Source organism: Perissodus microlepis, chromosome 22, assembly GCF_051167445.1.
Source record: "Perissodus microlepis isolate ML-2025 ecotype Zambia chromosome 22, ASM5116744v1, whole genome shotgun sequence".
Taxonomy (NCBI): Eukaryota; Metazoa; Chordata; class Actinopteri; order Cichliformes; family Cichlidae; genus Perissodus; species Perissodus microlepis.
In genome coordinates this window covers 25,276,614-25,302,268 of record NC_140481.1, presented here as the reverse complement: position 1 = coordinate 25,302,268, position 25,655 = coordinate 25,276,614, and the positions used below count along the sequence as shown (strand labels likewise).

General features: G+C 41.6%; 2 protein-coding genes across 3 annotated transcripts in view; both read right to left on the bottom strand.

Moving 5' to 3' along the window:
* Positions 1-16,663: 16,663 nt before the first annotated feature.
* Positions 16,664-19,919, bottom strand: edn1 (endothelin 1). The gene is made up of 5 exons (XM_084920124.1): positions 19,486-19,919; positions 19,131-19,281; positions 18,686-18,835; positions 18,414-18,518; positions 16,664-17,202 (listed from the first exon to the last, which is right to left on the bottom strand). The coding sequence occupies exons 1-5, from the start codon at positions 19,544-19,546 to the stop codon at positions 17,064-17,066; spliced, it is 606 nt and encodes a 201-aa protein (XP_084776250.1). The 5' UTR covers positions 19,547-19,919; the 3' UTR covers positions 16,664-17,063.
* Positions 19,920-23,727: 3,808 nt separating this feature from the next.
* The window catches only part of hivep1 (HIVEP zinc finger 1), a 66,498-nt gene continuing 64,570 nt past the window's right edge, over positions 23,728-25,655 (bottom strand). For both annotated transcript variants that reach the window (XM_084920238.1, XM_084920239.1), the window contains one exon: positions 23,728-25,506. In XM_084920238.1, the coding sequence (XP_084776364.1) occupies positions 24,409-25,506 (1,098 nt within the window). In that variant the 3' untranslated portion in view covers positions 23,728-24,408. The remainder of the gene's footprint in view (positions 25,507-25,655) is intronic.

Here is a 25,655-nt window from a genome sequence, read left to right as displayed (position 1 = left end):
GGGACTTCTGGATCTTCAGACTTCAGACTCTAGTGCAGCTGCAGCGCTGTGATTGTGGTATTCAGCGTTGAGTGGGGACATGCGGGGCCTCGCTGCAGACTGACGGCCGTTTGGGAAATGGGACAAAGTCTTAGAGAAAATATGTCTGGAATGTAGTGGAGAGAAAAAAAAGACAGGACACACTTTCATAACCGAGCTAAAAGGATGGTTAAAGGTTACAGTAATCTTTCGGGTTATCAGGGATGTTTAGCACACCAGAGCCCAGCAGATAATTTCCTTTAATATTAACTAAGCATCCATAATTACAATATGTGCAGCCTTTAAGATCAGTAATTCATTTTGGATTGCAGAGGGGAGATTGTGTACATACCAGTTAAATAAATGATTTTACCAGTGAGCAAGACTCAGCAACTTAAGTTAGCCAGCTACAGTTGTGGTCAGAAGTTTGCATGCACTCATCAGGGGCATGAATGTCATGGTATTCTGAGCTTTACTGTTTCTTGATTTATATTTATCCTCCTAAGAGCTCTTTCATGGCATGCATTTTTAATTTTTCTTTGCTATTTGGGTTCATTGGGACCTAAAGAATGTAAAAACAAAGAATTACCCAATTATTTGGTGTTTTTTTTTTTTTTTACCTAATTTTTGTTTTTGAGAAAAATAAGATCCACATATGAGGACATTCATTTCAAATTTTGATAGAACAGTGTCAGTATAATGTCCTCGTAAGTGGATATCAGGCCTTTGTAGTGATGTCCACATATGTGGACGCCAGGTCCTAGGAGGCTAAATATCTATATACAGGGAGTGCAGAATTATTAGGCAAATGAGTATTTTGTCCACATCATCCTCTGCATGCATGTTGTCTTACTCCAAGCTGTATAGGCTCGAAAGCCTACTACCAATTAAGCATATTAGGTGATGTGCATCTCTGTAATGAGAAGGGGTGTGGTCTAATGACATCAACACCCTATATCAGGTGTGCATAATTATTAGGCAACTTCCTTTCCTTTGGCAAAATGGGTCAAAAGAAGGACTTGACAGGCTCAGAAAAGTCAAAAATAGTGAGATATCTTGCAGAGGGATGCAGCAGTCTCAAAATTGCAAAGCTTCTGAAGCGTGATCATTGAACAATCAAGCGTTTCATTCAAAATAGTCAACAGGGTCGCAAGAAGCGTGTGGAAAAACCAAGGCGCAAAATAACTGCCCATGAACTGAGAAAAGTCAAGCGTGCAGCTGCCAAGATGCCACTTGCCACCAGTTTGGCCATATTTCAGAGCTGCAACATCACTGGAGTGCCCAAAAGCACAAGGTGTGCAATACTCAGAGACATGGCCAAGGTAAGAAAGGCTGAAAGACGACCACCACTGAACAAGACACACAAGCTGAAACGTCAAGACTGGGCCAAGAAATATCTCAAGACTGATTTCTCTAAGGTTTTATGGACTGATGAAATGAGAGTGAGTCTTGATGGGCCAGATGGATGGGCCCGTGGCTGGATTGGTAAAGGGCAGAGAGCTCCAGTCCGACTCAGACGCCAGCAAGGTGGAGGTGGAGTACTGGTTTGGGCTGGTATCATCGAAGATGAGCTTGTGGGGCCTTTTCGGGTTGAGGATGGAGTCAAGCTCAACTCCCAGTCCTACTGCCAGTTTCTGGAAGACACCTTCTTCAAGCAGTGGTACAGGAAGAAGTCTGCATCCTTCAAGAAAAACATGATTTTCATGCAGGACAATGCTCCATCACACGCGTCCAAGTACTCCACAGCGTGGCTGGCAAGAAAGGGTATAAAAGAAGAAAAACTAATGACATGGCCTCCTTGTTCACCTGATCTGAACCCCATTGAGAACCTGTGGTCCATCATCAAATGTGAGATTTACAAGGAGGGAAAACAGTACACCTCTCTGAACAGTGTCTGGGAGGCTGTGGTTGCTGCTGCACGCAATGTTGATGGTGAACAGATCAAAACACTGACAGAATCCATGGATGGCAGGCTTTTGAGTGTCCTTGCAAAGAAAGGTGGCTATATTGGTCGCTGATTTGTTTTTGTTTTGTTTTTGAATGTCAGAAATGTATATTTGTGAATGTGGAGATGTTATATTGGTTTCACTGGTAAAAATAAATAATTGAAATGGGTATATATTTGTTTTTTGTTAAGTTGCCTAATAATTATGCACAGTAATAGTCACCTGCACACACAGATATCCCCCTAAAATAGCTCAAACTAAAAACAAACTAAAAACTACTTCCAAAAACATTCACCTTTGATATTAATGAGTTTTGTGGGTTCATTGAGAACATGGTTGTTGTTCAATAATAAAATTATTCCTCAAAAATACAACTTGCCTAATAATTCTGCACTCCCTGTATATGTACTGACTTGAATCTTTTAATAAGTGGATTTGAAGGTTCCACAACATCCTTTCACTCGACTGTTAACTTCTCATTAGTGATCGTGGCAGCAAAAAGAGGATTTTAGTGACAGGACTCATTGGATTGACCAAAGGAAAAGTCCCAGGAACTTGGTGAAGATCTAAGGAGAACTGTAGATTTACACAAGTTGGGAAGTTGCCGCCCCAGAGCAACAAAGCAGCACAGTCACCTCACAGCAAGAAGAGCTCGCTGAGCCCGCTCTATGTTGAGTTTGCATGTTCTCGTTTCTGCGTAGGTTTTCTCTGTATACTCCAGCTCCTTCCCACAGTACAAAGACAGGCATAGTGTTAGATGAACTGAAGATTGTAAATTGACCGTAGGCGTGAATGTGAGTGCGAAAGGTTGTCTGCCTCTCTGTGCTAGCTCTGCGATAAACTGATATCCTGACTACCCCACCCCGCACCATCTTCCAGCTGTGATAAGCCACAGCCTCCCACGAACCTGAAGAAAATGGATGGATGAACTTATATTAAAGAATATAGAAAATCAAACATTTTGAATTAAATATCTGAACTGAACTGTTTTGTGTGAAGGTCCAATTTAATATGCTACAAAACATTTTTTTTTTTGCCTGCAAATTGATCTGATTAGTATCTGCCAGTTATTTTTCTTCGGTCTTTGGTTAAGTCTGGACATGTAAGTGTTGATGTTTCGACTGTTTTACCTAAAAAAAGGTTGACATGATAAACTTTTACTATGTATCGTCAAAAATCCTCTTCTAAATTAGCTCACGGTTCCCGTTGTATTTTATCAGGAGCAGAACGCTTCATGGGGAGAGATCTTTTCGTGACAATACTTACATTTAAGTGGATGAATTCTCATATCATATGTTTTGCTCATCGTAGGATTGATGATATCTTGCTGATTGCACTGAGCGCAATCAGATTCAAAACGGTGAAAGACAGCAGTTCCCTCATCACCGCTGGCTGCCTCGACCGACACTTGTGAATGCACTTTGCACCGACCTGTTGGCCTGTTCACTTCAAAGAACTTGGATGTTTACGTCCTGGGTTGCATCCATGTTGTACCAGTGCACACATGTCGGTAGTCTCCTCATTCCTGCAAGATCCCGTATTTAGAAAGTGCATTCTGGGGCTCTTCCCGTATTGTTGTAAGTCCCTTATTTGCCGCCTCACGATGGGATTAAATCTCTGAACTTCAGCTGAACTGTATCGATCCGACGCATCAGAGAGACAGGTTTCTGATGAAGGGCGCAGCAATCTGCTGATTTGTTTTATTAATTCCGCTTCAAACATTGCATCAAACTTCGGATGGAATAACAAAAGCGAAACCACAAGCTTGTTATCTAATCTGATTGGCTTGAAATTACCTGTCACTCCCTGGCACCCGATTAGATTGTGATTGCTTGCTTTTTAAAATATTTTTAGGAGCTAATGCATTGTACAGATATTCATCATAATTTATGAGGTTGTAAATCTGCATGCCTAGATATTACTAATTCAAGTGCAGAGTTGAAAGATAATGGGCAGCAGCATGTGTTATTGTTATGGCTGAGATTTCTGTCAGATTCAGCCACAAACTTTTTTGTTGACAAGTTCCAACATGAACAATCATCTTGGCATCACTTATACAATGAAAAGCTAAGCTAAGGATGATGATGATGGAGTATATAAAAAGACCGGACACAATGAGTCCAACCCAGATGTTTATTACTTGGCACCCATCCTGCCAAAACAGCAACCCAGACTCTTGGTGCTCTCGTCCCAGCGCAGGTTAGCCGACGCTGGCAGCTGGATGGCAGCGAGGCGCTCAGCCCTCGCTCAGGTCACTCACCTCAAATGAGTGGGCTTGGTGTGTTTATGGTCAGGACTCGTTGGTCCACGTTTTGCATGGAGACTGTAAACAAAAGGAAAAAAGGTGGTCTGGCTCTGTTTAAAGTTAAAAAAAGGTGGGGGGAAAGCAGAATATTTTGAGCCGTTTACTTATTTACCTAAGCTGAGATGAAAAGATAATTATCAATGTTGTGTCTATGCTTTACACGTGAAGCTAAAATTAGGATGTATTATTATTATTTTAGAACTCCTACTAGAAATGCATGCTGAAGCCAGGAAATGCTGACTTTTTCTTGGGCTGGAGAATGTAAACGGAGGGAAACATCTAGTCTGGTCCTGTCCAGTGGTAACAGCACTCGCCTACCAGCATCTCTGAAGCTCACTAATTAACACATTGTGTCTGATCTGTTGCATTCAGAGTGTGAAAACAAAAAGTTGTGGTTTCAAGATGCCACCCTCAGTTCACTGTCGCCAAGCTTTAGCTTTGCAGTGCTTTTAAATGGGAACATCCTTATTTCCAGCTCCATATATATTGCTGGACCCTACTAGAGTAGCTTTGCATGATGCACAGGTCAAAATAATCTTTAAACTGGCCCCTGGTGCAAACCCTTAGTAGCTCCACCTTCTGAAACAAGCAGGGTGGGTGGAGCTTCTGTGTTTACACACTGTGGGATATCCTCACTCAGGGCAAAGAGTCAGAAAAACACTACTTGAAACAACTTTGATAGCAGTCTGAATCCTGAGCTTTAGGTTCAAAGGAATTACTTCTTCACACACTGACCTCATTTTGTGTCCTTTTTATGCAATTAACAATTTGATCACTCGATCATTACATTCACACATATGGCTCGTGCAGCACCTCGACCCTCAGACCCCCTACACTCCTAAAGGTTCCTGATATAACCTGTATTATTGTCCAGAGAATAGTCCAAATAACAAAACATGATGTGCAGCTTCTAAAGTATTTCTAAAGTTGTCCTTTCAGTTTCGCTTTCGTCTGCTGTTGTGCTTTTAAGGCATTTAAACATCGAACCAAGTTACTGACATTTTGAAGTACTGGAAAGGTTTTATGCAGAGGCCATGCTCGATGTAGACTTTAAATGTATATAGCCAAAGCCAAGTTCAAACACCAGTCCCAGGGCATTAATAATGGCTGAAAAAAAGCTATTTATAGCACATACTCACAACTAGAAGCTACTTGTTTCGATTGCCTTTCTGCTCAAGTTTTAGCCCTGAATGTGTTTTATTCTGCAGGTATTTTCTGCACGGTGCTTTGCAGAATTTATGGTAATGTTTGATTGCTGTCATAATGTGTTAGAAAAGTGTTCATGCAGTAAATCCAAATGAAAATCTTTTTACATGAAAAAAGGCTGTTTGTGTTTTAAAGGCTTTTATTCTGAAGTATGTTGAAGGCTTTGATACTTTAAATGTATTAACAAATGAAAACAGAGGTAATGGCATTAATTGTTGATGAAATGTCTCTCTCAAGGTGGTTTACACACAAAAGCATCGTCTTCGCTGCTTTGTACACACCGTTCCCATCTATCAACGTTTACCTTGTGCGTCCTTCACGAGGCACAATAAGAGTTTCATCTCCACCTGCCTAGCAATGTAAGCAAACACGCCGACAAAAGAGAGCAAAACAAACAGCAGATGCTATTAATAACATGTTACCAGGACTGATACTGTAAGTGAATGTCCTCGTTTCTTCATGCGTTTCTCTTTCAGGTTATTCCTCGTAACTGAAATCAGATCTTTATCTGTCTGTTTGCAGAGTCAGCTCAGGGGAGTGTTTTTTGCTGATAATGTAAGGTTTATCCAGGGGCCAGTGTGTCAGCACTTTGCTGCTGGCATTTATAGCAGTGAGAGGAATATGGGTTAAAATTCTCGAGTCAGTCAGCGGCACTTTTTTTTTTTGTAGTATAAGATAAACCTGAATCAGTTTAATTCTAAATTAAATGAATGAAAAGGATATTTTTACATCAGCTTGTTTGACTAAGAGCTGCTGATGTTTTGCAGGAAAAATACTTCATTTAATAGGAAAATCATAACATGGATATTGCAAGAGATGCTCCAGCTGTGTGACAAGTGAAAGCAGTGCAGAAATTTGCATAGTTTTAAACCAGTTGGGGCAAAATGGACTCCAACACTACTTATTCAGCAGTACTGAAAAAGAAATGAAATGAATCTTATAAATTATCTTTATTCGAGTCAAAAAAGGTAGATTTGCTAGGGCATGCTCAGTGGCTATCGACTTGTCAATTAGCGAGTTAGCCAATGAGCATGCAGTATTACTCCCTCTTCACATCTAGATTCAAAACACCAAGATCCCAATGACAAACATGCTCATCCTGAAGCTTTTTAACAGGACCTCACTAGCCAGTGGATAATGTTATGGTGTGGCAGAGCTGAAATTACTGAGTTCCCAGTGAGAATTTTCAACTGCAACTCTCCATTAAGCCTGACTTCAGACTTTGAAGGTTGGAACAGCCGTAAACCCCCCACATAACTATCTCTGATCGTGGCAGTACACATAAACATTAGTAATACTGTAAAACTATTGCGATGCCACTGTTGTGTATTTATGAGTAGCTAATCAAGCCATACGTAGAGCACTGACCAGCCTCTGTTGGCGAACATGTTACATGTTACGTGTTTTTAAACACAAAAACAAGCACTGTGCTGTGTCTCTACGTCTCTACTTTGCTAAGAAACAAAGCAAATCCTGTTTTTCTTTGCTTTAGAACTTTGCAACTGGAACATGCTCAGCTCAGGAGAGACTGTACTCCCACCTCAGACTGATGATGACTGAAGGAATCCGACATCAGTCCATCCTTAACACTGTCTATTAGTATAGCATGCTAACATTTGGCAGAAAGTAAAGTGCAAGTAAGGCTGAGGAGAGTGTCATTAGTCCAGTGATAAACTCGATATTCAATCCAAGCCCTTCTAGAAGCAAAGGCTCTTGAAAACACCTTCAGAAACTTGTTTGGGCACTTATTTAGAAGCATTATCCAGATTAACTTTAATTTCAGATGTCACACGGACATAAAAGTGCTTGTTTTAGACTCACCACTCAAGCATGATAATAACAGTGTAATGACTTTTCCCCAAAATAAAGGTTTTAAAAGCTTCCATCACGGTCAAACTCTCCCATAGACTTCCCATGCTTTCGTGTTATCATAGCCGCAGGTCCGCAGGTGCGCATGCGCTGTCAAAATAAAAGACGCGGACCAGATAAGAAGTTGCAGCGTGCGTTTGCGTACATAAGATTTCCTGGAGGAGGACAGACATTTGTTTAGAACTCTTAACGCTGGCTTCAAACAAATGCTCACCTCCTGCAACCACTTTTCCGAGAATACGCGCTTCTTTTGCGGTTTGGACTCCTTCTGACATTTCTTTGGAGGTGGAGGAACACCTAAGTACTTGCTTAAAGGAGTTTGCTTCTTCAACATCTTTAAGAGTTCTAAACAAATGTCTGTCCTCCTCCAGAAAATCTTATGTACGCAAACGCGCGTCGCAACTTCTTATCTGGTCCGCGTCTTTTATTTTGACAGCGCATGCGCACCTGCGGACCATTTATGTGCACCCCTGATCATAGCTATGGTTTGGTGTAAATGTGGTGCTCCCTATTTACAATTCATATTTAGGGGATTATGAATATTTGAACAACATTCAATGTTGGGATGTATCTTCTGGATACCATGAATTCACCAACATTTCATTGAGAAGATGGTAAAATTCCTAATTTTACTGGTAAAAACCTTGACTCGGAAAACACGAGAGGAACACAGCAGTCACTGGAATTCGTCCTATTGGGTAGTGAAGTAAAAACATTCATGCCAATCTGTCTTGTTGTTGTCGACATACCCGAGTCATGAAAGTGGTGGTCTTAGCGGCTGACACTGCCATGCCTAAAGCGATGGTGCTGCCAAACTAAAAATAACTGAAAATGTTTCTGTATTTAAGCTTTAATTGACGTTAAGCCATTCTTCTACAGTAGCTCGCCCTCAGGCGGAGTCTTGTCAGCCAGGATGATGAATGTTGGGTGGGTGAATTACTGGATCAGGAATGCTCTCAGACTAACAGCTGTTAGCCACGCAAACAGAAAAATGCAAACAGTTACTTCAACTCCCACATAATAAAATATTTTATTATGTTTTTAACTTTGTATGCATGAAATTTCATGATGTTTTTAACTTTGGTCGCTTCATGCATACAATCAGATGCAGCATTAGAAGCACCTCTGCGTGGAAACTGCTCTGCTGAGGATGTTTTGTAGTGTTTTGCGCCGTATCGTTTGGGCCTGTTGGTCAACGGGTGGGGCTCAGATTGGGCACTGAGGAGTTTTCTTTGTTTTGCTCGAGCCGTTCCTGAGCAGGTTTTGTGTTGTGTTTCCCTGAAACTGAAACTGCTTATGAAAAACATTTTAGTTAACTGAAACTGTAGTGGACAGAGTAGAAAAGTGAAGACAACGTTAAACAGTATTTTATAAAAATGGCAAAAAACCCAACCGAGATCTAAAAATTTACCCTTCTGACAAACACATCCATCTATAATCCATAACGATAAAGCTTAACACTGAAACTAAACCTTTTTAAACAATAAAAACTAAACCGAAACAGGCAAAAATGAACTAAAAAACAAACATTTAAAAGCACATTCAAATGAAAACATCTATTTTAAAAAAATCTGTCAAGTTTGGCTTCAGGCTCAAAGCCATTTAGCAGAACACTGAATTATAAGAAGATGATTAATGTTATTCACTTTATCTAATGGGTTAAAGGTCGTTGTCATTACTCACAGGGAGACTTCCTGTATGGGTGAAAGAACTGTTTTATTGATCGATCAAATTTTTTCTGTTGGCACCGATCAGTTTTACAGGTTTGGTTGCGCCAATAGAAAATATTTGAATGATTAGATAATTATTTAATGATTTTAATGATTTTTAATAACTAACTGGGTTTATTACATTTGGCCTTGATTCAGTCCAGCTGTTACACCCTCCCTCTTCATATGAGTGTAGCTCATGTGTGAAGTCACTCTTTAATGATTTTGTTATTAATTCAGTTGAATTGCATTATTTTTAATATAGCAACAGTCACTTTAAAGCCTTTTCTACTGCAGAGTAAAGAAACGAAACCCCAACAATCACAATGAGTGCTGGAGCTGTCCAGTACAACAGTGATCAGTCAAACTGTGTACAATAATACAATAAAGCCTTGTGTGTTGGCAAGCAAACAGTGCATCGCCAGCGTCGTGCTGGTGCTTCCCGTGGCCGAGACATCAAAAGCTCCCATTGGCACAGATTAAATATTAGATGTGTCGTACTCGGTCCACAACAAGTGAGACAAACACAGTGAAAGTGGGTTGGGAGAGGGTTTGGTGTCCGATTATACCTGGACTCTGTGTCTGAAATCAATCACTGCTCACTGTATAGTCAGTTTGTAGTCTATGTGTAGTATGTGCAGTATTACTATAGGTAAGATTCCCACAACTCCTCATGAAAAGTGGTATATAACCAATGGTCACTACCCAAGCTTTGCACACCATCATGCATTGCACTGAAGGGAAAATAGCAGAGCATCACAACATAAACTAACCAAGGAATTTACAATAGAAGTTAAGCTCAGTATTTATTCATAACAGAAATACACATGTGATACCAACAACTCACTGTAATGAAACATGTAAAGTTAATTATTTTTGCCATTAGTAGATGTTAATGTTCATAAAGTTTAATATGTTTAATCTTTGTTTTATGAGTTTCATTTTCTTTAATAGTTATACAGTGGTATTGCACGCAGATCATTCAGTACGAGACAGTAAAGGCGTACCTGTGATCAGCAATGTTTTTAGTTTGCTTCATCGTTTTATCACAAAAATATTCACCCGGCTTGTCTGCTCTTCATCGCTGTCTCAGCCCTCCTGCTTTACCCCAACAGCTGTGACTGGTTTTAATGTTGTGGCGGATGGGCGTACATGTTATGTCATCTGTATATGTTTAGACTCTGGTGGCGAATCTGTTTTTCATCGCCGACTGACTTTGACTGATTTAATTTTATACACTGGAGTTCACACCGAGGCTGGTTTCTGAAAGTTTGTGTATAATTCTTTGCGTTCTGAGCATTCCTCCTCAAATGTGTGTGACACTGTGAGACAGGCGCAGCACGGTTAAATAAAGCCGTGATGGAAGAGCAGAGGTATAAGTGCCGACTCATCTCATCCCCACAAACATACTTGTCAGCAGCAGAGCATTTTCAGAATATCTAAGGGATGTTCTGAAAATGCTCCTCGGTGTTTGTCGTGCTCCTGCCAGGCAGGGAGGCAGGGAGGGTCAGGCAGGACTAAGAGTGGGATTACAGGAGTGCTGAGAGATACCAATAATCAGCCCAAGTGTGTCGGGCCTCCTCGCCAAGATGTGATGACAAATCGAGACTCACTTCAGCATGCCAGTTTCCAGTCTCACCCTCACAGGCCAACATCTTCCACTACAAACCCAACCCTGAATCCTCAGCCTCAACCTCCCACACTGGTTTCATTTGCTCCATCATCCAGCGGCCCACTCCTGATAACCTTCTCAGCCAAACACTGAGTTTGGCTCAGGCAGCCAGGGTAATTAATCCGCTCTGGTGGGGCCGCAGCCGAGTTTCGTGATGCTTCCGCACACCTGGGAGTGTTGGTTGGAAAAACAGGGCGTGTGGAGGGAGAGCCAAGCGTTGGGCACACGTCAGAAGCAGAGGCCACCATGCCCTGCCCAGACGTTCCTCGCACAGGCTCCTATTGTTCGGCTCCCGCGCTCGAGAATTCCTGTCGAGTCGAGGAGATTCCTTCATGTGTAATGGGCTATTATGTTGTGCTCGCTCTATTGAATAGACTAATGAGTTATGCCAAAAGCTAATGTCTCAGGGGAGTTCTCTGCACAGAGCTGCGTAGCACAGACTCAGTGCCATTGTGTTCAGACCCCCCTGTCCGTTGGCATGCTTTTAACCTGATCAGTGTGCAGGTACAGTGAGGCATCTCCTTTTAGCAATTGTCCTGCAGGCCTGAAAATGTAATAAAGCTACAGCTGACTCATGGTGTAAAATCGAGGGCATTTAAAGGCTGAGGAGATAAGAACAGAGTCATAAAAGTAAACATGCAACAATCACGCTGATAAAAGTAATCTGACAACAAACTGTACAGTCACTGTTGTAAAAGAGCCAAAGTGATATAGCATTTTTCAGCAGAAGTCTGTTAATATTTATATTGTCAGTACTTTAGCACTTGATTTTTCCATAGTGTTATCTTACCATCAAAGCATACGGTGAGCTTACTACTTTACTACTTTACCTTACTCCATTTTTACCAACCGCAGCATTAATGTAATAAGAATTTAAGTTTATGTTTTAACGACGGCCACATACATACCAATACTTAAAGACGATTAAATACATTTTAATTCCAGTTGTTTTCCTTCTGAGCTGTGATGTAGCCACTTTTGCACAACTACAAAATCCAAATCCTTCTGCCACCACCCAATACTGATGTTGTGCATCACCTTTATGTCATGGATTACATTCGTTAACCTGACTGAGCATGTAGAAGAATGCCTTAATGGATTGCTGTTATTGTTCATTTTCACCTGTGGAAGAAGCATTCAGATATTGCTCACCTCGCCGCATGAGATCTTAACTTAATCTAAAGTTAAACATGCTTATTGTTGAATTTAAAGACTGCGGTAAAAAAGGCCTGCGGTTGTTACAGCGTGTGTTTTTTGTTGTAGCTGTCTGCATATATGTTGAGTTTCATTGTATTTGTTCCATTTTTAATATGCTGAGAGTTTGTACAGCTGCTGGTTTGGCCACGTCTCTCTTTCAAAATTAATTTTTAGCTCAAAGGTAGGTAAAAATGATCTAGTCCTTAGCAGGTCTTAAGATTAGGTAAATACTGCCTCAGATGAACAACAATACATGAAATATGACAGTGTGTCGGTATTTATTTACCCAAAGCTAAGCAAGAATGCGGTGTGTGAAAAACTAAGTACACCCCAGGATTCAGTAGCTAGTGGAATCACTTTTAGCAGCAATGACTTGAACAAATTGTTTTCTTTATGACTTTATCAGTTTGTCACATTATTGTGGAGGAATTTTGGCCCAGTCTTCTTTACATTGTTATTTTTGTTTCAGGTAATCGCATATCCACAGTTCTCGTCAGGTCCTCCCACAGTATTTCAGTCGAGGCGATGTCTGGACTTTGACTGGGCGATTGCAACAACTTTTTCAAACATTTTGTTGTAGATTTGTTGCAACGAGTTCTTCGTGGCTGCAAAATGAGCCCAAATCATCACACCTCCACCACCGTGCTTAATTTATGTTGTGCTTGCTGATTTGCTGTGTTTGGTTTTCTCCAACTGTGATGCTGCAGTGCATTATGGCCAAAGATCTCGGCTTTTGTCTCGTCTGTCTAAAACATTGTTCCAGAAGTCTTGTGGTTTGTTCAAATTGAGCTTTTTAAACCTAAGCTGTGCTGCTGTGCTCTTTCATTTGTTGTTTTTTTGCATATATTGTTGCTTCCTGCTAACCAGGGCCTGTAGAGTCAGAGATTTAAGCCTGGTTTTGTCTGCACATAAGTACTTTTATTTCACAGAGACATATCCATGCTTCTGCTTCCATTAACAGGATTTTTGTTTGGCTGTGCTGACCACTGCACCTGGGATTAAGTCCAGCTTTTTTGCGTGTCATCTAAACTTTCTCATTATTGTCTGAATCTTTGGTCCTGACTGTCTCCTGCAGCAGACATGCCTCAAAATTGTTTTGCAAACAAACAGCAGGTCTGTGTGGAAAATGTGACTTCAGCATTGTTATGATTGGACTCAGAGAACACAGCAGTGTTTCTTACAGCACGCCCGAGGCACAGAAACCACCGCGGATTTGTTTGCTAAATGGGCTGGATAGATAAGACTTTTCACCCAATTTGCATTGGATTGTTTTTTAGCTGCTAGTTCAAGCAGCTCTCTGATGAGTGATGGCGGAACAATCTGGGCATGCCAGTATTTGAGCCGAACCAAGAACAACTTGTATCACGTTCATTAAAGAGCAGGGACGTGTCTGACAGATTAATCCAGCAGATTCACGCCGTTTTAATCTCTGCTTTGCAAGAATAAGTGCTTGGAGATCTTTAATGTATGATATAACTGTAGGTTTAGCTGTTTTTGTGAGTCCTGTCCAGTATTACTGTGAAGCTTATGGTGTGTTCACACTAGACACGAAGCAAAATTTTGCTTTGTTACTGAGTTTAATGCATGCATGTGCATATATGGCGTCAGGTTACAGGGTCATTCCAGAGGTAATCGACAAAATGTGGAAAAAATCAGGTGCGTTTTTTTAAACTATAAGTTTAGGATATTAATGAAGCTACATTTTATCATCATGTCACTTTGACATGTCGTGAAAGTGAGTAAAGATGGGCTGAAATGTTGCTTTTTGTCAATTAGCATTATTTTTCCTGGATGTTTTTAGCCAATGCTGTTCAAAAGTCTTGAGCTCCCCATTATTTCTTTATACTTTCCTTCCAAGGAGTCTGCAGACCTAAGTCAAGGGGTGAAGCAGCGTTGTGTCTAAATGTAACAGACAACAAAGAAAGAACCAATTTTAAACTGTATCTTTAAGTGCTTTGTTCACTAGCAACCTGCTGTTTTGTACCAAAAACGTGATTTCAAAAACTTATATGCATATATCTGCATGGTGTGCAGTGTGTCTTTAAAAAATTTGAGGAAACTGGATTAGTAGAGATCGAAAAGAGGACAGACCTAAAAAACTATTTACATCAAATCATGCAAATCCCGAAAAGACCAGGCAGAGGACCTGAGCGATGTGTCCGGCCCTTCAGATGTTCACTGAGGGGTAAAGGTGGCTGTCATGAACCCATTTTTGATGAAAGGAAATGGGGATAAACAGCTATCCATCCATCCATTCGCTTCCGCTTATCCTTTTCAGGGTCGCGGGGGGCGCTGGAGCCTATCCCAGCTGTCATAGGGCGAGAGGCAGGGTACACCCTGGACAGGTCGCCAGTCTGTCGCAGGGCCAACACACAGGGACAGACAACCATTCGCACATTCACACCTAGTGGCAATTTGGATTATCCAATTAACCTATCCCCACAAGCTGCATGTCTTTGGACGGTGGGAGGAAGCCGGAGTACCCGGAGGGAACCCACGCAAACACGGGGAGAACATGCAAACTCCACACAGAAAGACCCCAGCCTGATGGTGGAATTGAACTCAGGACCTTCTTGCTGTGCGGCAACAGTGCTAACCACCGTGCCACGGATAAACAGCTAAAGTATTCCAAATTATACAGGAGCTGGGCTTAAAAATCTGTGGTAACAGGTCTTTTTCAGTTGAATTTTTCCTGCCACAGTCTGAAGACATGGATGTTGGGTTCATTCCTGTGTTAGCCCTGCTATAGACTAGCAACCTGCACAGGGGTGTACCCTTCTTTTTACCCTATGACAGCTGGGAGAGAGCCCAGTGCCCACCCAATGCTAAATTGGATAAGCACTTAAGAAAATGGATGGATCCTAGAGTAACATATTTTCAACACTTTTGTTTTCAGTCAGCTTTCTTTATGACCTCTATTTAAACACTTAGTTGAACCATGCAGCTGCAGTTGGCTTGTGCTCTTCCAACCTGCTTGTCTGTGGGAGACTCCCAGCTGATGATGAAGGTTACAGTCCACAGTCCACATCTGTCTTCTAAGCATTTGAGACCGATTTTAATTTTAAACGATGCACCAGCACATTGCTGAATATCTGCATCCCCACTCTCTGTGGCCGATACTTATTATTTGTGTCAAGTCAATTTTGGTCATGCTAAATGTTTAAAAATACTGTAACGAAGAGCTGAAGAACTCTGAAACTTTAAATGTCAGATATCAGTCTCATGTCAGTATCAGTACTAGCCCAGAAGTTCATACACTAATTTCTCTTAATTCCTTCAAAGCTGACATTTCCATGGCTCTAGGGTTTCTTTTTACAGCAGTGATAATAGCTGGATGAATGATTTACTGAAATAAAACGAAGTTGACTCGCGAGCCAAGATTAAATTAAAAGATATGCACGGAAGCTCCTGAGAGGAGAACAGTTGCCCCTGGAGGAGGAGGAGTGGTAAAGGTCGACGAGGAGACAGCAAGCGTACATAATGACCTGTATGTGTAATGATCATTAAAGGTGAGGCGGGAGGTCGTGGCAGGTTGGAATGAGAACTACGTAAGAGTGACACGCGCTGTACTTTGCTGAGTCACTTGGTGGTAAAATGTGGAAACTTTGAGGTGGATACATAAAAGACACATCTCACAGGGTTGAACATAAACCGCATGCTGGATGTGCGAGCTGCTGGAAGAAACCCGACGTCCACTTTCAGCTCGTTTAGAAATTGCAGTGTACACACAGGTTTGTTGCTGAGATGAAAGGGCATGTTTAGCTGCGTTTGACTGCTCTTTGCCTGCACTTTCTTGTTACCTCTCAGTTTGTCTGTCTTTATCTTGTTACTCACACTTTGCTTTCTGACTTTCCCTTTTTTTGGGAAAGTCAGGGCAGGGATAGCTCAGTAGGTAGAGTGGTGGCCCCATGATCGGAAGGTCGGGGGTTTGATTCCCCTGAACAGCTACCCTGAGGTACCCCTGAGCAAGGTACTGTCCCTACACACTGCTCCCCGGGCGCCCAATGGCTGCCCACTGCTTCACTCAGTGAATGGGTTAAATGCAGAGAGAAATTTCCCCACGGGGATCAATAAACTACACTTTCTTTTCTTTCTTTCTTTTTATTTACCAACTTAAAGCCCTGCATACTGAACACATGCAGCTTTAGTCCCAGTTCAGAAACTTTAATCCCACATTTATTCTTTCTTCAGCGGAAAATGAACCTTTGACGTGACAAAAAGAATGAAGGAGCCGATCCATCGCTTTTAAATAAACGTATCAAATTTATTAAAGTTTGGCCAGAATTCGGCACGTTGGCGACCAATCATTTCGCAGAAATGGCAAACCAAACAAACAAAGGATCGACCAATATGGCCATCAAATTACAATGTGTAAAAATGATAAATAAATAGAGAGCAGCACATGTAAGCAACAAAGTTACTGAAAACATAAATTATGATGAGTGAATGGCAAGAAATCAGTGATAACATCTGGAATACAAAAAAAGGCTCCCAGCAGCTGACACACAGGAGACACCCTGTTAGGTAAATACAGTTTCAGTCAGTGAAAACATGTCTCGAGCAAAGCCATGATACAAGGCACATAATCCCTTTTACTGACAGATGATCTGTTGTTGCAGTTGTGTACTAGGAAAAAGAAACTATGGCATTTTCAGAATATACAGCAGAGATTTTTTTTTTATTCTGTTAGAAAGATTTGAGTACATTCCTCTCTGTAATATCAGGTTTATGAAATGTTATTTGGTGTCTGTTTTTTTTTTTGCTTTGTTTGTTTGTTTGTTTGTAAAGTCCATAAGCGTGAGTCTCTGACCGTGACATCTGAAAAGATCAATGAGTGTCCTTGATTTTTGCAGATTGGGGCCAAGTTCTCTTTTTCAGCTTGTCTCCTTTCACCTGAACTCCTTGTAATGTCTCTAACGTCATTCTGGCGTCTGAAGAAGTGCAGCCCGGTCGAGCTGTCTGTGCTCTCTGCTCTGCTGCACTCGTGAAACCGATATGGAGTCGGTTATAGCCGGCCTTATGCGGGCTACCCACTTCCTTCCTGAGGGGCGCTGCTGCACAGAAGTCCCCGCTGGCTTTAGAGAAGGTTTAAAGCCCCTTCCTGCCTCTGTATGACAAAGTGCAGAGGAAAGCAGTCTTCTTTAGGAGGCCACGCTCTCGCCCTCCCATGCTCTCGCCCTGTGGTGCTGTCTCACCCTCCACTTCTCCAGGAGCAGGCGGGTTTTCAGCGCAGCCCTGAGCGCTGGAGGCGGTGCCCGTTTATCACTGTTGTTCTTCAACCTGTAGATAAAGGCATAAAGCCATTAGACATGCAAACCGGTGACTTTGCAGATTATGTAAAAAGCAGGTGTGTGAATTGGAGCAGTCAGTCAAACACATTCAAAACAAAGTTGTTACTCCTGAGTGGTTCGAGAAGATGGATGTTTGGAGTTTTATGATTCCAATTATTAATAAGTGAGAAAGTACAGACATGTGGCACCGCAAACTTTGAGACATGACAGCACATGAACGCGGCTCCTTTACCCACACGGCTCCCACGGTTAAGCGACGTAAAGTGGCAGCGCTTACTCGAGGTGAATTCCACACAATCCTAGGAGTTTTATGGAATTTATAACGCAGCTCAGTCATCATAAGTTTCAAGGAATTCCTCGCTTGGGGGTTAATCTCTAAATTTCTGCTTCTGAAACACGTGTTGGCTGTTTTTATCCTGCAGGCTCATGGGGTTTTACGCTCACAAGAGCTGACATATTTCACGCTACAAAGGGACCTCCATGTTGCTGTGAGGTTGTACAGGGGCGAGTATAGAGGGTGGCCATGGGGTGGTGCACGGCCCCCTGCTGCCCCACCAGCATCAAAAGTGCTATTGAACTAGAATTGGACAAGAGTGTTAAAGCACTTTTAATTATGTATCTACAGCTTTTTACTTCTACTCCACTACATTTTTAATACAAATATAGTACTATTTACTCTATTTAGTCATTTTTTTCAAAGCTTTAATTTAACTAATGGTGATTTTTAAATATGAATCAACTAAGAAATGTTGCTGTTATTATAAATTAAACTACCCAGAAGTATTTAAATGATTTAAAATCATCACCAGCTGCAGGATGAAAGTAACAAACAAGAATTATAACCCACAGTATCATGTATATGATTCTGTATTGGAAGTACTTTACTTTGAGTATATTTTGATGCTAAAACCTTGAGAATGTTAAGTAAGATTGTGACTTTTTCTTAAGTAAAGAGATCAAATGCTTGTTTCCACTGTGCCACTTTGTCCTGTGTTATGGCACAGGGCCACATGGGAGCATCAGAACAATGCCCTCTATAGATTTCAAATCAAATATTTTGATTTCTTTTGCCTTGTTCTTTGTCCTTCCAGTCCCTCCCTATTTAAAAAAAAAATCCTTTTAATGCCCCTGGTTGTAATTGCCACTTTATTTTGCAAATACTGCGGTGTTTATCCCTTTAGTGCAAGCGTGTTGTTTTACCTCTTAATCCTGTCCGTGTCTGCTGCCAGCTTGTGTTTGCGCTGCGCCCCAGCACCGTCGTCGCCCCCGGGGGAGCGAATCACCACGTCGGCCGTTGTCTCATACCTGAGAGCGGGAGCAGAAACACGCGATGAGAACAGGATCACATTTCAGTTATTCATTTTCTACACAAAACCTGTCGCCACATGTGATGGAGACAATGCAGAACGACAGACTGGGAGCGTCTTTTGGTGTCACTGTCAGTAAATATGATTTGGCTGTGTGAAGCGCACCTGAGGCGGTTTTCAGGCCGGCAGAAGTTCAGGCAGGTGTTGTCGTTTTCCCGGACACACTGGCAGCGAGGTACGCTCCTGGGTGCGCTGGAGTCCGTGAGCGCGCGCCGCGTCCGCGGAGCGTTGCCCAGTCCGTACGAGACCACGCGCCTGGATGCGACAGAGACACAGTTAGAATCATAAAACTAAAACAAAGAGTCAAAAACTGAAAACTAAACATGCTTAAAAACATATCAGAAGACTGTTGAATGCGATTCAATTTTGTTGTTTCGCTTTCACGTGCAGAAATACAAATAATCGGAGATTGCTTAAAGAGAGTAAAAACGCTTAATTTACTCCCAAACCATCGCAAAACTTCGTCAAACATCAATCTAAGCGATTTACTTTCTCTTTACACGTGTTTACACGCTGCTGGAGACCACTAACCACACTTAAAAATACTTACTCAGGTGTGTTGACCCATATGATGTCCAGGTGGCAGAAATAGACGCACTCCTTGTCCTGGAACGATGCGCAGGAACAGCGTTTGGTCCGCACATGGCGCCCCTCTTTGACGGTGGAGGCAGTGAGCGCGTCTCCGGCGGGGGCCGACAGGACTGTAATTACAGCGTCGTTATCAAAACACAATCTACAAGCTATTAAAGTAAAGAGAAGTTGAGACTAATCTGCATAACTGCAGGCTGTGGACGTTTTTGATTTGATTTGCTTTCACTCAGCATGGTGAGTGGTTTGCTCGGTGTTTATGGAATTTACGTAAAATTAAGTTTATAAGTGTTTGGAAAAAATCTCGCAAAAGTTACCTGTGGAGGAAATCCAGGAGTACATCACTGATAACACGGAAATCCAAACGTATATATCCATAGTTTGCAGTAAAGTAGTGCTGAAGAAAATGAATAATCCCTCAGAGGTGAGAAAACGAGCGTGTATCCCTCAGAGCGTTTCAGCGAGAGTCCTCGGAGATTCGCGCAGGAGCGCAGAAGCGTCGGTCTACAGTCTCTGTTGTCAGTGTGGGCCCACATGTGCAGCCCTTTGACTTTATAGTACAAGTGCTTCCCACCTCCCCTCCTCCCCCTGCAGCGCTGTACAGTTTTGTCCTTTGGCTTGTACCCAGACAATAATGTTTGTTAGCAGTTGGTCCCTGATAAGGGGCCGTGCAGGCCAAGTTGAGGAGTTTGAGATGCTTAGGTTCCAAGTTTGGGGGTGTGTGGAGTGTGGGGGGAGACTCCAGGCGAGTAAATGCGACCTGAGCCTTACTCATCTAGTGGTGCTCTGATTAGACAGCAGGTGGCAGTCTAGTGACAGCATTTCTGCTTTTGCAAATTCAAATTCACTGTAGACGTTTAATACATCAGCGTCAGAGGGGACTTGGGGCTATTTAGCAGAAATATAGCTGAAGCACACAGAACTACAATGAATGTTGATGCTTCACTTAAAGTGTATCAGCATGAGTTCTTTCTGAAAATTACTCAGTTTTTCCTGCATAAAAAAATAAACCTCAATAAAGATGCCTTAGCCTTTTCTGAAACATTAAAAAATGTCCCCAGGATTATAATAAAAACATGTTAACAGCCAGGCTTAATATACTCAACAATTAAATACATAATGGAAGTTTTGATAAACAACAATAAGTAAGGCCTTGGTTCCCATACACGTGACTTGGTATTTAGTACTAAATATACCATTTTGTGCATTATCTGCACAAAAAGTGATGAGTGGAATTTAAAAGTTCCTCATGCCCTTTTTTAATGAGAGGATGAATTAATTTTTTTAGCTTTATCTTATTTGTAGGCAACAACGGTTGCAACTGATGGTGACAAGGAGGCAAACTTTGTGAAGGGGAAAAGGAGTGGTTCATTTTCTTGTGTGAAGCAGACAACAGGTACCTGCAGATTACCCATGAGCCAAAGGGAGGTAGAGACTAATTAGAAACCATCATGAAAGGTATGTGTAGGTATGTAAGGTATGTGCCTTCAGCAGGATCAGAGATTCAGGTAATGGAGAGAAACTATATGGTTTTGGAGCTTTAAAAATAACAGCTGGCAAAAACGCTGTCAAGTAAAAGTATAACAGGCATAATAATTTTACATTCTATTGATAACGAATGCACCGTATTGTGTCTGCAGTCAAGTGAAATAATTCTTTCAAACTACAGCAGCATAACAGCTTAAAGACACAATTTTAGAAAAGCAGTGCCATCCATACTGGCACAAAGGCTTTAAAGCAGTTGGTTCAGTCTCCAGCACTCTTTTTACTGCACCTCCCCAATAAATGCTACAAAAAAAAAGCACCAGAACTTAGATAATGATCTCAACTTTTCTTTAGAATTGTAGTGTCTTAAATCTGACCTGTGATCTACACATTGGGGGGAAAAAACCCAAATTAAAGCGCAAGAAAAGACCCAAAAAATTCGACTTTATTTTTATTAGTGTAAAAATTAGTCTAAAAATGTAAGTATACCTTTTTAAAATTACCTTACAATGAGTGACTATATACACATTATAAACCTCTAACCATGAATACACCCACTCACTGACTAAACCTGTGAAAAACAGAGAGCAGCATGATCATTTTTAGTGGAAAAACTTTCTCACGTATTGTTTCATGATGGGAAAATAAACTCAAAGCGAGCTTAATTGGAGTATGAACCCGATTAGACCTCTACAGCACAATGCAATTTGTTTCTTACTTCATTTCCTACTTCAATACACATATCAATATCTAAGACTGTGAAACAGTACAAAGTATTGTCCACTGTGAATCCACTTAATCACAGCTTCTAATAAGATATTCCAGCATTTTCTTAAGAAGCCAGCATGTGTTCGTATTGGGACTCGTGTCGTCCACTCTCTGTATAATCTGCACTGCTGCAGATCAAAATGTTTGTCTGCTTGTTCATGAGCTGGAAAAAAAGAAGTGAGTTTAATGTGAGTCATTCTCTCTGTTCTTCACAGCATTGTTTGCCTGAAACAATACATTACATAACAGATGCAAACAGCTTTTTCTGGGGTCCCTTTGGTCATGATTTTTGCCGGAGATTAAACATCTCAGCTGATAAGTATGGGCCAAATGGAGTGTCCTATTTACAGATTAATTGTAGTCGAATTCCACATATGACATTAATGTTTGTAGCATGTAGGGTATTTTGTGATTGTCTGTTGTCTTGCGTCACCCCTTGCGATCACAAGTTGGAGCAGACTCCCTAGCAGCTCCTTAATCTGATGGTTTCCCTCCATCACCAGTTGTAATAAACCGTGGAAACCGAGGGGTACTTCATTTTCAGACACACTTTGCTGTGGGCAGCAGTGGAAAATTGGTCTTGTTTGCATGTGTGTGCATGCCCATAGTGGAAAAGTCTTAGGTAAAGTATCCTGTCGTGCTCTGATGCCCCTACTCAGAAACTGGCCTCGAGAGTTTCCACTGGCTGGGAAAACAAGTTTGTCCAGGAAATAAACAAAGCAGGGGAGCTGCACCACGAGCAGATTTGTAAGGTTTGGATTAAAAATTTTGGCACTCAAGTTTAAATCATGCATGGTGTGCTTAAGCCTTTAGAAACAGCCCAGGTTTTCTTCTGTTTTGGCTCTTCGCTTCATCAGTGTAGCAGATCTTAACCTCTAGGGGTCTCTGTTTGCTTTGCTATAGCTTCACCCACAGCAGCCAACCCTGAGGGAGGAGGGGTGGGAGGATTAGTCTTCAGTGTGGATGGATGAGTCACCTTTCTGAATGGTGAAGAACAAGGAGGTTATCACTGAAAACCTCTTAAGACGACAGGGAAGTTTCCCTCACTGAGGCCAGTTTGCCATGTTTGAGCTCTCCATATCATCACTTTTTAAAATTTGTATAAAATAAAATCAATTTGAAGTTTAGATTGAATTCTACTCGTTAAAATCAACAAATTGCAATATTTAGAGAATGTTTATCATTAAACAGTGGTAGTAAGTGATACATTTTAAAAAAAAAAAAAAGGAAAGAAAAAAAAAGATTGAACTATGGTTCAAGATTGTTGCAGTATTTTTTCATCATTTAACACAGCCCAGTGAGCATGCTGATTTTCATTCTGCTCAGGTCTATGCAAAGGTTAGAACACAGAACATCAGTGCTGAAGCAAACGTGTGCAACATCATCTTTGTGAGAGGTAAGAAACTAAAGTCTGAACACTGAAAACAAACATAACCACCTACTTGTAATTTAAGAAGCTCCATTTTTGGCTCTGCAGAGCATATTTTCATGGTTTAAACTATTAAGATTAATATGTGTGCTTTACATGGCAGTTTGATGTAATTGCTTTGGGGCACCAGATATTAATGACACGCAATTAATGTGTTCATTTCGTAATGAAATCCCTTTGGGCAAGTGGGTTATTTTATTTGCAGCTGTAACAAACAATTTGCTCATTAATTCATCTTTCAGATCTTTTTCTGTTTGGTCTGTAAAACTTTCCGAGTTTTAAAAATAAAGTCGAAAAACCCTAAAAACCAAGCTTATCATTGCAAATCCAGTTCTGTTTTAAACTGGATTTCCAGGAAATGTAATTGATTGATTTATTGTTAGACTGAAACACTCCACCTGTAACCGATTCACAAGTCTGACACAAAAATTGTCTAATGACAATCTTGCTGTAGTAATGGCTACAAGTCTGAGAAGACCAATAATAATTCATGTAACTGATTCACCCGCAAGATGAGGGTAACATGAAGTGTAAAGTGTACGTTAAGATCCATTTTTCACTAACTGGAGCATTTCTGATGTGGCTTCATTAACTATACATCCATAGTGTAGTGGTTTACACATTTGCCTAACACGTGAAAGCTCCAAATTCCTCTGGGGTGGGATCAGGTGTTAAATAAATGAATAAATCTGCCAAATCAAACATGTGGAGCTACCTGCTGTGATGAAAGTAGCTTTTATTAGAGGAGAAGCAAACTAAAGTCTACATTTAATGACAGGAGTGTGTTTTTCTGGCTCATTTCCATTAATTTCCAGTATATAAAAGCACAGCCTGTAAACTGATGTTTACTGTTGGAAATGAGTGAGGTTTGCAGGTGTTCAGAGGGACGAATAGCCTCTTTTTTAATGCAGTAAGTGTTTAATCAATCAAGTATAAGACAGTTTAAAGGTTTATAAACAATTTTTTTTACTGATACAGTTAAGAATATTGATACAGCAATGTAAAGCTACCATAATGCACATACCTATGGACTTATGGGTCATAATGGGCACTAGATGGATTATAATAAATAGTTGAACACAACATCTGTACACAGAAACATTGCCCGATAATCCATAGAAATGTACATATACAAGTACAACATTTATAATTCCATAAATTTACGAATGACGAATCCTCCAGAATAAAATTGATATCATCCAGTATTATGGTTCTTTTTTATTTTTTTGAATTAAACACAAGCATTGACTGAATTTATAAGGAATTATGTACAGATTCCTAAACAAGAAACTCCATAAAGGCACAATTGTCTATACAACATGTACAAAAAAAAAAAGAAAAAAAAACTGTCTGGAGCTGACAATTTGGAAAAAAAAAATTTAATGATTGGTCATCATCATCATCATAACTGTCATATGATTGCACGTACAATATGAATGTCAGCATCTGTGCTTTGAAAGGTGATTTGCTGAGAAACAAACCCCTGAAAAGTGTTTTCAGTCTTACAAAGTGACAAGAATTACAAAAGGAGAAGAAGAAGTGTTTCCACTTGAGGGTTTCAGGTGGCAATGACCAGTCGGTCTTCATCGTCACTGGAGGCCTCGTTATAGTCTTCAACTACCTTCTGCCAGCTGGTCACTGGTGGCGGTCGTAGAGGTGCAGGATCACCAGCTCCTTCAGCTGCAGGCTGTTTGGGGCTGCTTGCTTGAGTCTCAGGAGCTGGTGATGGATTCTGCTGGAGGGATTTTTCTCGTTCATCCCTCACCACAGTCTGTGTGAGCTCTGCTCCACTGTTACCTCCGGGGCTAGCCCTGCTGCCTGAGGTCAGTTCTGCAGAGGAGCTGACCTTAAAAGGGGTGGGTGGTGAACCAAGCCTGTGTTCACCATGAGGTGGCTGTGTTCCCAGAGCTTCAGGGCTTCCCTGCCTCTCAGAGGACCCGGGGAGGGGACTGAGGGTGGACAGAGGGCTGAGCGAAGGAATGATGGCAGGCAGGGCAATATTTACTATTTGCAGGCCTGGGACATGTGTCTGCGGCCCAGTGCTGCTTTGGGAGGTGGGGTTGGCAGCTAAAACCTGCACTCCGAGGGCAGCATTGAGGGTGAGGCCTTGCTGGGGCAGCAGCTGTGTGGATGCCAGGCCTGTATTGGTCAGTCCCATGAGGTTAAGTGTTTCCAGACCCACTGGCTGGATTGTTTGAGCCTGCAGGCCAGTAACCTGCCCTAGAGGGAAGCAGGGTACGACACTGCTGATTGGTTCCTGGACCACAAGTGGCTGAGTTGGCAAGCTCTCCGTTTGGGGTGGAGTGTTGGGAGCTGGCAACGGGCTCGTGTTTCGATGAATGACGCTCAAAGCTGGGATGGTGAGCTGGACGGGGCCCGCCTGGATTGGCACAAAGGTAGAATAAGCTGCCAGGCCAGCAGGGACCAGCTGGATCCCCCCAACTGGAACCATACTGTAAGAGGAACGAGACGGCTGCTGAGAGTGCAGGGGCAGGTGACTAAACAGGTGAGTCTGGGTCTCTGCTCCCGGTGTTTGTGATACACCCTGTAGGGGGAAGTGTGAAGGAACTTGAGAACCAAAGGAGGAAGTCTGTGTGCCCCGGTCCACTGGTATACTTGACTCACTGGTTGCCACAGCAGGAGACGCAGAGGTGTCCTGTGAAAGGAAAAAAAATATCGTCACTTCTTGACATTATTTTGGCAAAACCCAAGTTTAGAAGATATATGGATGAGTCCAGTAGACCTATAGGATTATTCACCTTTGCTCAGAGAATTCAGAGGAGTTTTGTGGAAGTGCCTTGCATG